At 37.8% G+C, this 12,817-nt stretch overlaps 1 protein-coding gene across 4 annotated transcripts in view; it reads right to left on the reverse strand.

Moving 5' to 3' along the window:
- LOC134208681 (ribosomal protein S6 kinase beta-2) overlaps positions 1-12,817 on the reverse strand; it is a 172,685-nt gene that overhangs the window by 40,387 nt on the left and 119,481 nt on the right. For all 4 annotated transcript variants that reach the window (XM_062684477.1, XM_062684475.1, XM_062684478.1 and 1 more), the window contains one exon: positions 8,701-8,868. In XM_062684477.1, coding sequence (XP_062540461.1) covers positions 8,701-8,868 — 168 coding nt within the window. The remainder of the gene's footprint in view (positions 1-8,700; positions 8,869-12,817) is intronic.

Genomic DNA, 12,817 nt, shown 5'->3' on the forward strand with positions numbered 1-12,817 from the left:
GAAAAATTACTTCATCGAACATTGATGTTTTACGTTTTTCTCGAGTCTCCCGACCTTTTTTAATAAACCGCGTAAAAACGACTTTTTCGAAAAATCCGAGTAAATTCCGAACACCGTGTAAATTCCAGACTCGGCGTATAAAAAACGCGTAAATCCTAAGATCCGCGTAAAAAGCAGTGTACTATTGAATAAAAGCGTTAAAAACAACTTTCGCAATTGTGCACTCGTGGCAATTCCTGACCTTCGTAAATTTCCCCTCCGAAACCTTGTTGAAAAACAGGCACGACAGACCATCACGTTGCCGTAACCCTCTGCTGTTCAAAAGGTACTCAAAAAATCCATCTTCCATTTGATCAACCGTGTCAGTTTATCGGAAATCCGTTACCTGGTCTCGATCGATCGTATCATATGCGGCTTTGAAGTCTATGAAAAGAAGATGTGTGGGCACGTTGTATTCGCGAGTCGCGACATTTCTTTCTGCAATATCTGTACGGTGAACACCTGGTCCGTTGTAGCGTTGGTTTGCAGAAATCGCTCTCAGTAGATAACGAACAGCGATAATGAAATCAGACCGCATCGTGCTTTCGTGCTGTGCGGTTCTTTCTCTCTTTGCGGAAGGAAGTTTTAATACTACCCGAAGCTATTTTAATTTCAACGGTGCTTCTTAGCGCTATTTGTACCCACTGATCCCGTTACGATCTTTGCAAGGACCCGTGCCTTCGTTTTACGTTGGACCCGTTTGCGGAAGTAAAATTCCGACAAGCGGTGGTAATCCTGCAGGGACACCGTTCTGGGAAAAACCTCTTAGAAGGTCACGTCTCCACGCTCAGCAATGAGTATTAACAAAAACAAGAGGAAGGGGAGTCTCTGAATTCTCCACTTCCTTCAAAGAAACAAGGTTTCAAGACCGTCCTGCCCAAGCGCGGAAAAATAGAAGGAAGCTGGAAAATTCAGATATTCCTTCTAACTCTAATATCGGAAATAATTCTTCTCCAATCGAACTGAGCAATCAGTTCGATTTGATTAGTGATGAAATTGAGCAAATCGAATATACCTCTAGCCCAGGTGATTCGATTCATGCGAAAAGCAAAGGATTCCGCCAATTGTGGTATCTGTTGCCGAGTTTTCTGGTTTCCGGAATGAGATTTTGAGTAACCTTCAGGGGATCAAGGCTTCATTTCAGATTGCTAGGAAGGGTGACTGCCGCGTTTTGCCGGGATCCTTTGACGATCGCAAACGTCTTCTTCACTATTTAACTGAGAAGCGCCATAAATTCTTCACATACGACGACAAAACTGAGCGATTGTTCAAAGTCGTCTTGAAAGGTCTCCCCAGTGATGACAAATCACTGGATAAGATTAAAATTGAAATTTCTCAATTACTTGGATTTTCACCAGTCCAAGTAATTAAGATGAAAAAGAAATCCCATTCTGGTACTTCCCAGAGGGGCATTTCTCAAGAATTTTATTTAGTTCATTTTAACAAAAGTGAACTAAATAATATGAAAAGTTTGGAAAAGGCCTGTATTATGTCTCATGTCCGTGTTACATGGGAACATTTCCGCAGGCCTGGGGGAAATTTCCAAAACCCTACCCAGTGCCGTAAGTGCCAAAAGTGGCGTCATGGAACCAAACATTGTCACATGGATGCTAAATGCATGATTTGTGGTGGAACCTCTCACGCCAAGGACGCATGTCCTGTGAGAGAAGATTCCAATAAATTTAAGTGCGCAAACTGTGGGGGCAATCCTAAATCCAATTTCTGGGAATGCCCTTCACGCAAAAAAGTTTTGAATTCCCGTGCAAAATTGATGACGGGAAATTCCAATCGGATCCCAGATTCGACGGGTAGAAATTTTTCAAACGCTCAAATTTCGAAACCGGTTACCGGTCGAGCAATTCATACCCACCACAATTCACAAACAAATTTTGCCGCTCGTCTGTTTGAAAAGATTATTTTAAATAGAATGATGGTTCATATTAATGACAATTCTATTTTTGCTGATGAGCAATTTGGTTTTCGCCATGGGCATTCAACCACTCATCAGTTATTAAGAGTTACGAACTTAATTCGGCTCAACAAATCTGAAGGATATTCGACTGGAGTTGCTCTTCTTGATATAGAGAAAGCATTTGACAGTGTTTGGCATGAAGGTTTGGTTGTAAAATTGATGAATTTTAATTTTCCTCTGTACATCATTAAACTGATCCAAAATTATTTATCAGATCGCTCGCTACAGGTAAACTATCAGAATACTAAATCTGATAGATTACCTATAAGGGCTGGTGTTCCCCAAGGCAGCGGGGTCCACATTGTATAACATTTTTACTTCTGACTTACCTGATTTACAACCAAAAATCTTTGTTTGCTGATGACACGGGCCTTTCAGCCAAAGGGCGAAGCCTTCGTGTCATTTGTAGTAGATTGCAAAAAAGTTTGGATATTTTCTCCCCTTACTTGCGAAAATGGAAAATTTCGCCGAATGTTCCCAAATCTTAGCTTATAATTTCCCCACATAAGCCGAGAGCTTCTTATTTGAAACCTTCTAGCAGACATAATGTCCCATTCGTAGATTCCAATTAATTGGGTTCCAATTAATTGGTAGCGAAGCTAAATATTTAGGACTTCTACTAGATCAAAAAATAATTTTTAAAAACAACATTGAAGGCATTCAAGCCAAATGTAGCAAATATATTAAGTGCATATATCCACTTATAACAGAAAATCAAAACTTTGTCTTAAGAACAAACTTTTGATTTACAAACAAATTTTTAGACCTGCCATGTTGTATGCTGTGCCAATATGGACTAGTTGCTGCAATACCAGAAAGAAGGCACTCCAGAGGATTCAAAATAAAATTTTGAAAATGATTCTGAAGTTGCCTCCGTGGTATAGTACCAATGAACTTCATAGAATTTCTAATATTGAGACATTGCAACAAATGTCCAACAAAATAATTTCCAATATTAGACAAAAATCGTTGCAATCTTCTATTGCAACGATTAACTCCTTGTACCCTTAGTATAAAATAGGTTAAGTTTAGTTTAAGTTGAAAACATTGTAATTCCTACATGGTTCAATTCAACCAGAGGAAAAATTCTAACTGCCAGAGGCAATTGAAATGTATTAATAATAACTAAAAGCGTAACATCCCGGGCAGAAGGCATGAACAAAATAACAAAACATGATATGGATTTGATTGATATAAGAGATAAAAGAACAGGCAACAATATCAAAAATTTGCATCGAAATATCATTTAAATATCAAGATATGCTATGGATAAGAACAAATCAATGGCACATGATATTGATCACTTATTACAAATAGCATAATATGATCTCCTCATGATATTTTAGTGCAAAATATTGATATTGTCGTCTGATCTTTTATCTCTTATATCAATCATGTCCATATCTCATTTTGCTATCTTATCAACATTTGATATTATTTAGATATTTTCTTCTACTCGGGATAGCAAATAAGGATGATAGTGTTAAGAAAACACGGAACACCTAGTCTAAGAGATGAATGCATGTATTAGATAATTAGCAAAAAAAAAAAAAAAAAGCGATAAAAGAAAGGCAAAAACTGTTCCGAATCATTACAAGCCATGAGAACAAATTTATCGAACTTGTATACAAGTGCATAACTGACGACTGACTTGCGTAGAGTTGCTCAGATTTTCCTTTCCAAGATTTTGGATAGGTACCATGATTGGGTATGTTTAGCTTTCGACTATAATGCCGCAACTGCTGATGGAATTTGTATTTCCTACAGCCACTTAATTCCTGCCCTAACCTTAATTCTTAACCGATTTAATTTGTTACATGACTTTGCTATAATATAAATATTGTTTGCTTGATTGGTTAGCATCCTCGCTATGGAAATATCGATGATGCTAACCGAACGAGTTGAGCTTTTCAAAGCTTTTTTTTTTCAACGTAGGTAATGGAAATCTGCAACCAGACACCTGGGGAGGCGAACACAGGTAGTGTGGGGATGGGATCACCACTCCTGACCCACTAAAACCAACTCCTTCCTCTCCAGTCATTCCCCCGGTCCGCAATTAGGCAATACTTCGGGGGATGACTATTGGGCATTGCGCCCCCTACATGACGTACACAAGTGCACGTATGGGCCTCAACTATCCTAGCACTCCCCATGCACCACATGTGCACAAGACACACTGGCACCACATGTGCCCCAACACTCACCTGCTTATGCTGCACGAATGATTGCAAGTGTCTTACAGGTACTCTGCAGGATACCCCATGCCGACATCTCACAACATAGACAGTCCTCATTCAGTATGGTGTTCACCCCGTCCTGCAACAGGATGGCACCACTTGTCTACCAAGCCGAAGGCGAACCTTGGTGGCTCCTATGCCGCTCCTACCTCAGCTACGAGGCAGACCTTTCATGTCTCCTATTGACTGCTTAGGCAGTAGTGTGATCCGGCTGCCAGTGACGGATTGAGTGAAATTTCGCTAGGCCTGGCAGGAGTGCGGGGGCAGATACCTCTGTGGCACCTCAGAATTAGGGTACACGGAAGTCTCAGATCAGATTTGCCGCAGAAGCATCAACCCCCCGAGCCGACACTCCTGCCAGTCATAGCGGGACTTCCGTGTGCCCTAATTCTGAAGTGCCACAGAGGTATCTGCCCCCGCACTCCTGCCAGGCCTAGCGAATTTTCACTCAATCCGTCCCTGGCAGCCGGATCACACTACTGCCTAAGCAGTCAGTGAAAATTTCTGGTGAAAACTCCAGTTCAGTGTAAATTTGACAAAATATGAATGCAAAGTGAAAAGTAAGAAGTGGGATGTAAAAAGTAATTCTTGAAAAGTGAGAAGTGCTAAGTAAGCTTTTTTTATTCCTAATTCCCTCTTTCTTCTACTTCCTTTCTTTTCATTTTCCTTTACCCTTACCCTTATTTCTTAAACTTTCTTTTCACTTCCTTCTACATTCTTTCGCTTGCTTCATTCTTTCTCCGTCCTACTTCCTTAGAAAGAAATTAGAGGTAAAAATTAAGAAGTGAAAAGTGGGAATTGAGAATTGAGAAGTGAGCAGTTAGAAGAGAGAAATAAAAAGTGAAAAGTGAAAATTGAGAAATGAAAAATTAAAAGCGAGAATTGAGAAAAGAAAAGTGAAAGGGAGAAGAAGAAAGTGAGGAATGAGAAATGAGAAGTGGGTGAGAAAAAAGAAGTAGAAAGTAAGAAGCGAGAATTGAAAAATGAAAAATGCTAAGTGTAATTTTTCTTTCCACATTCCCTCTTCCTTCTACTATCTTTCTTTTTCCTTTCCCTTTACCATTTCTTTTTGCTTCATTCTTGCTTAAAAAAAGTGAGAAGTAAAAATTAAGAAGTGAGAAGCAGGAATCTGAGAATTGAGCAGTGAGAAAGAGAAATGCAAACAGAAACGTGAGAAAAAACTAAGAAATGAGAAATTTAACCCGAGAAGTGAGAAATGAAAAGTGAAAGAGAGAAGAGGAGAGTGAGGTGTGAGAAATGAGAAGTGAGAACAGGAGTGAGAAGTGAGAATATGAATGTGACTAGTCATTGAAATTGAGAAATCAATCCTTATTCATTCCAATTTACTTCATTCCTCTTCATGCTCCCTTTTTCCTTTTTTTTCTTTCTTTACCTATTTTCTTCTTCCTTTTTTTTTATTCTTCTTTTATTCTACTTCCTTCCTTCATTATTTTCGTATTTTTTTCTACTTTCTTCCCTCATCCTTCTACTTTCTTCTCTCATCCTTCTACTTTCCGATTTCATCCTTCGTTCTTCCTTATTCCTTTTTCCTTTTTCCTTATTCCTGTGTTCCTTTTCCTTCTTACTTCTTCCTTTTTTGTCTTATTTTTTCTTTACTTCTTCCTTCTTCTTTCTGTCTTATGTCGCATCACTTAATTCTCACTTCTCAACATTTCGCTTCTTACATACCAATTATCATTCCTCACTTCTCACCTTTTACTTGTATTTTCCTCAGAATTCACTTCCTACTTCTAATTTCGCAACTATCGCTTTTCACTTCTGTGCTCACTTCAAATATCTCATTCCTCACTTCTCAGTTCTCACTTTTAAATGCTCAATTCGAACATTTTACTTCAATTTTAACTATTCAGCCAAATGACCCTTTCCCTTGATTTTAAACCGTATTTCTACATGCAATGAATAGTATTTGATATTTTGGGGAAAAAATATAAATTTGTTCCCTGTCTCGATACCTCCCTAACTTGATGGTCCCTTCAATATCGAGTAAGTTATTAAATTTGCACAAAAAGTTGTTCCAAATTTAAAAGTTGATGCACCAATGCACCATGCGTCTCCACCCGACCTGCATGTATACTTCCATGATGATGGACTCTTCAATCAATCTCTAAAAACTCTGCACCTGTGGCTGGGAGATCCTTGTTCCCCATATATAAACACTAATTGCGTGTATTTCGAGATCACTGGTATTGTAAAAATCACAAAATAGGTATTTTGCAATACACTGGATTCTGTTTTTACACGATTTACATTTTCTCAATTTGCCACTTATCCAATGTTTAACGCACATTAATTATCATGTGATTTTTCTTTGATTTATTCTGAATTTTTGAAACATATTTCGAAGAGTTTGGTGGTAAATTGAAGTCACACGATCAAAATACGAGCGAAAAAAATCGTAAAAACAAAATCCTGTGTAAATGCAAATAAACCATGAAAATGAATTCAACGTATTAAAAGAAATTTATCAAGCAACGAGCCCCGGGGTAGGTTCCCTTATCGTGTCTACATAATCTTGATTTGTTTTAACATTCAACAAACTGTAGTCACCAGTTGACTAACTGCAATTATCTATGATTAAAGTATAAGTATAAAATGATATTGGATGCAGCAACTCTTTTTTTTTAATCTTTCTATCACATCAATTGACATTGGAGCAAACATCCAAGCATCTTATAAAAATAAGTCATTACATATTGTTTATTTAAATAAATCATTTACAACTGAGAAATTTTTCGCACGTTGTCTACATTTGTTTATGGTGATTTTATTACTCTAATTCAGGAAAACAATCTATTCACGAACGAACATTAAAAAGGAACGTTGGCTCGAAGGCTGCACTTTCGCACTCACCAGGGGGCCAATTTATTCAATTTCCTGTTAGTCGTAAAAGTATCGTCAGCGTCGTCTCGATTTTAAGACGAAAACGACTATTCCGTTCCGGTACCACACTAGAATATACTTGAAATGCACCAGCAGAGCCCCGTTGGGAGAGCAAACGTGGCTGGGTGCAGTGCGAGAGCATAGCATGCGAAACGCTCGAGTCAGTCTATTGCTAATCCTTTCTACGAAGCAGAACCGGCACAACCTGACACAAAGCTCGGCCGGCCGCGCGTGTTGACCATAATTATCACTTTTTAATATTTATTCAACATCAATAAACTCCCCGGCCGGCGGGCGTTGTTCTGAAATCTATTCCGCTAATGCAGCTAACTGCATGACATATACTAAACGCATACAAACGGATGCATAGTATGGGACAAGACTTAAGGTTTTACAATACAGGGTCTATTCGATTTCAACCACTAGTTTGATTTTTTCTTGATTGACGTTAGATAGATAGTCATGCAGAATTTAAAAAAAGAGTACAAACAATTTCAAGACAAAGAAATATAACAAAATCCGTTGAACTCTGTATTGTTTATTGCGTTGCGTTTTACTGATGTTCACAAAAAAGATTATGATAGTTTACATCGAAAAAGTATAAACGCATTCGTCAAACGTTATACAAATTGTGTTATAGCAATGGTGATGAGCTATGGAAAAAGTTTCAAAACAAGTTTAGCCTTTGTTTTAATTGTAAACAATCTGTTTCACCAACATGGTAATTGCTACAATAAAAAATAACTATCTTACATATTTTTATTTAAGAAACTACATATTTACACACACTTTCGACAATATTTGAATTGCAAGTTAAATAGAACCTTTTCTTATAACGGTTGTAGTGGAAGAATGGAAAAAATAGTGCTACATTGCTCTAAAGTTGTGTTTTGTGTTTTCTTGGACGGAATTGTACGAAATGGATTTGTGTAGTTACTCCAACAATTGAATCAGGTGCAATGCTATGTTGGAAAATGAAGATGCAGGTTGCTATGTTCTGTCAAAACGGAATCTGCATGGATTTCATAATCGCATATACACGCGAAATAGGAATCGAAATTATCACCGTACGTTTAGAGCGTTTGTTTTTAAATTGTAGCCCTCAGTACTCTATCATTTTTGCCATTATCATTAGCAAATACGCAACGCAAATATCCACTATCTATCATTATCGCCACCAACAGGGTGCCACAATAGACTCAATAAAAATAGATTAAACGAAATTACACCTCGGTATTAGGTGGTATTAGTTAAGATGAATATTGTGGTAATTCTGTGGTACCAGAAAAGTTCCAACATCTATTCTTCAACAAACTTGGTTTTCGTCTCACCAATAACAACGATATTTCCTAGCAATCCATCTCTACAGGCGTTATGTGCGCACGTGGCATGAAATTTACTGCATTTTCTGGCTCGTGTGTCCTTGAATGCCACACAGGTGTGCATGGTACTACAGCCCCAGCAGTTTGCAGTTTGCACCGCGCGCACACCGTAATGAATTAGAAACCCTGCCAATCTCATCAACTCTCCAACATCAGTCAACCCACTTACTTGGAAGACTTTTCCGTAGCCGCCCTTGCCGAGCACCTTTTTCAGCTCGAAATCCTGGGGACCGAGCTTCATCCGGCCCGGGTTGACGATTTCCTCTGACAGGGGGATGGTTTCCGAACCTTCCGCATCGAGGTTGCTGTTGATGTGCAGCTCTGGTTCCAGATCGACCTGATAGAGTAGAAGAAAAAAAGGGAAGGAAATGCAATTAGTTATCTGGGTATGCTTGTTCGTCGGTTGCTCGGGAGAAGCTTCTCCCTGTGGCGGTGGGTGGCTTGGTCTGTAGTCGCATTTCGTATTTGTTGCGAAGGGCAGGATGACTACATGCTACCACCAGAAGAGCAGGCTAGACACTGAAGACTAGGGACGCGCTGAAATGAGTTTCTATTTTTGGAAAATGCGCTGTAGGTGTACTTGGCATGGCTGTAATATTGTTTATTGAATATAATTGAAACAATTTCGATTTATTGATGAAACAATTGTAATTTTTGAGTGGAAAATATTTCAACTTCTTATTGATTTTCCCTAAAATGAAGAATCGATTTTCAATTTTATTTCTGGGAACGATAAAGCTAGTCACCCTGAACGCGTTATATTGTTTTTTATTTCAACTCAGAAATGCAAAAAATCAGTAGGGTTGTGTACAAGATACGACCGCAAGGTAGACGTTGGACAACGTAAGGTATATTACCGACTTGATTTTTATTATTCATTGTTCGAATTGATTGAAAAGAACCTATTCCAGTAAAAAGAATTATTGCCATCATCACTCGAATCACAGGTTTTATTTCCATCCATGCGAATACATTTTTGCAGCTTCTCCTTCAGACACGCGCTCGTGATTTTACTACCAACGGCAACATTCTGCTGTCGCCAAGCGATTATAATTTGCACTTTAAACAAAATTCGTCTTGGCTAAACCTTCGCTTCCACAAAATTGTGATCCTTAGAATCGATATATTTTCAATACCTACCCAATCACAAACTGCAACAAAACCAAATAAATATCTTGAGAAAATTTGACTTGGCTGCCACTGATGCTATCCATGCGAATAAATATTTGTAGCATCTCTCTCCAACGCGCCTCTCTCTCGTGATTCTGCTACGGACGTGCGTAGCTTTGCGTCGCAAAGCGGTCAATTTGCACTTTGACCAAAATTATTCACACAACAACAAATGGTGGTCCTGAAAAGAACCAATTTATTGATCATGCGACAAAACCAGATCCAGAACCATGCAGGGAAATTTCGATAGTTTGCCGCTTAACCACTATAGATGCGGAAACCACCGCCTTCGATGCTATGACCAACGCCATCGTTCTGTGCGCTTATCATTCTGATGTCTTATATCATTCTGATGTCCGTGTTAGGAATGCGTGAATGGGATTGGTTGGTTCTGATATTTTTACTGGGTAAGTCAAGAATTGAAATTTTTAATAGTTTATCGTAAATAGTCAAAAGTTTTAATTATTAAGCTTGAGCTTGAGCTTGAGCTTTATGACCGTACAATTCGTAGTTGCTACTCAAAAAATAGTCAAAAGTTTTAATTATATTGACAAATTGCTGGAGAGTTGCGGAGTCGATTGATATATGAATCTCAAAAATCAATCAAAAAGATAAAGGCTATATTAACGTTCAAAATCTTACATGATTTCGTGACGGTACCCAATCTTAGTTTCTGATTTGACACCTAGTACCTTCGGGTAAGACGTTGTCCAACTTTAAAAAAAAATGAAAATTTAATAATAGGGTAAATCACTACCTGGGCCTATGGACCCGGTTCCCGGCTCACTGCACAGAAAACTAATGATTTATACTGTTTGAAAGCCGTAGGTTCATGATTGATAATTTTTAAAAAGTCTCCCATTTATTTTTCACAATACTTAATATTTTTCAACCACTTGTTTTACTCCTAATTGATCCAATTGTAGAAAACAAAAATGTATATTTCAAAATTTCGCTCTCCGATGCCACACCACTGAGCCGAAGTGATTCTTTCCACTTTTACAAAACGGTATCATCAAATAAACACCTACCTGAAAATCGACACAGTGCTCGATAGAAACATTGCTTGAAGCTGTCAATCACCACACCATAATTCTAAACACACGCGCTTCAATTCTTCCTAATTTTTCGTTTCACTAGAACTTATTTAAACACATTGGAATACATTTTAAAAAAGGATCCTCAAACCGAACAAAAATCACCTCGGCCCAAGAACTTCTTGCCGCACCGTGCTGCCAAAACGCCAAGAGTATGAAAATGATCCTTCATTGTTAATAGGAAAACTGTCTAATACGTTGACGCTATCATGTTATTTATAATTCTCTCGATTTCAAAAGGTAAAAAAAATATTGTTTTTAAGTATTCGGAAGAAATTTGGATGAGTAAATATATCTTTTCAACCAAATAAAAATGATTATGAATAATACCATCTGGCATCTTGTTGTCGTGGAACGTGCATATTTTTGTTTACATCGCATTTTCTACCGTCCCGAGAGAGAAAGAGAGTAATAAGTTGAGAGATTGAGCGAAATTTTGCTTGGGCTGGAACTGGTTTGGAAGTGGGCCGGAAATTAAATCGCTATGACTGAAATGAGTGCTGCACCTCGTTAATTAAAATCAAATAAAAGCTTTTTTGAACGATATTTAGCACGGATAGCTATTTTTTAATCAGAAGTGAACCTCAATGCAGTATTATACAGCCCACAAAATTCAGGAAAATTTGCTTCTTGTCATAAATATCAATTAAATAATTCAGTCGTATGCAAGTTAGGCCGGGAATGGGGTAAGAAACCCTAAATAGAAAATGCTTCTCAGACATTTTCGGTCTTGTTTGACGTACAAGAATCATTGCTATGGGGCCGTACATATGTTACTTAAGACCTTTAGGGGGGAAGGAGGTGGTTCTATCATTTTCTAACGCATCATATCCCTAGCAGCACAAATGTTCCACATGGGTTACTTCAACTTCATATGTGATCAGATTTGGTCACAATCAAGTTGTTGCAACCATTTTTGTCAGGCTTGTGCTGCTCGGGATAAATAAAAAAATCATTGGAACTTTCACATATTAGATAGAGGGAATCGCAAAAACAAAAAAAAACAAAAAAAAAGAAATGCTTACGTAATAAGTTTACGACTTTTATAATATTGTTTCAAACGCACTAGCACTAGCACTAGCACGGGCACTTCACTCCAACAATTTATATTATGAGTCTAACGTTTTGGATTGATGGTTCATTCGTTTTGAAATGTTGCATTTCCAGCAAAAAGGGTTGCACAGCCCAAACATGTCTTAAACTATTGTAAACGCAAGAATATCACTATTCTATTACCAGAATTTAAATAACATCGGATGTATTCTTTTGCAACTATTTTGCTGTTAGTTTTTCTAAAGCTCGATTCACTTATTATCTGGACGCACTGTTTTGTTGTCTTCCAGTGTTTCTAGTGGTTCGTTTTTGAGAATCTCTTTTTTTCCATCGATTTTTTTTTGTAAAAATCCGATGATATAAAAAAGTTGTGACAAATAAAAACTGAAGGAGGGAAAATTTACAAAATAAATTAGGTAATTATAAAAAGCAATTGGGTGGATTAACGATTTTCTTGAATTACTATATTTCGGGAACAACAGTCACATATTCTGGAACGTTATGGTGTTCCAGAATTCACGCTTTAAATTACGGTGCATATTAGCTGGTTCACGAATCCGGGAACGCTTTTTGTTCGCGTGTGGCCAAAACTTCACAGGGCCTTTGTGTTCTAAGTAGAATGTGTTTTTCAAAACCTTTTCCATATATAGCTTCTAGTTCGTAGTCTCATTAAAACGAAAACTCATTGTTTATGTCTACAACTGCAAATCGATGGGGTCAAATCACAAATTTTCTATCAGTAGAATCTTATTTATATATCCATTTCCTAGATTCATCCATACCCAAGTAACATTTTAAGTTTTATAACGCTCTTGAAGACCATAATTTACTCTTCAAGAGTGTTATAAAACCAGCATAAAACCAAAATGTTACAAGGGATAATTAATAACAAAGTTCAACGCTAATACGAAGGGAACCGGGAGGGTACTTAAATTCGCCTATAACAGAGGGACCTATCCCCGAAAC

The sequence above is a fragment of the Armigeres subalbatus genome, chromosome 2, assembly GCF_024139115.2.
Source record: "Armigeres subalbatus isolate Guangzhou_Male chromosome 2, GZ_Asu_2, whole genome shotgun sequence".
Taxonomy (NCBI): Eukaryota; Metazoa; Arthropoda; class Insecta; order Diptera; family Culicidae; genus Armigeres; species Armigeres subalbatus.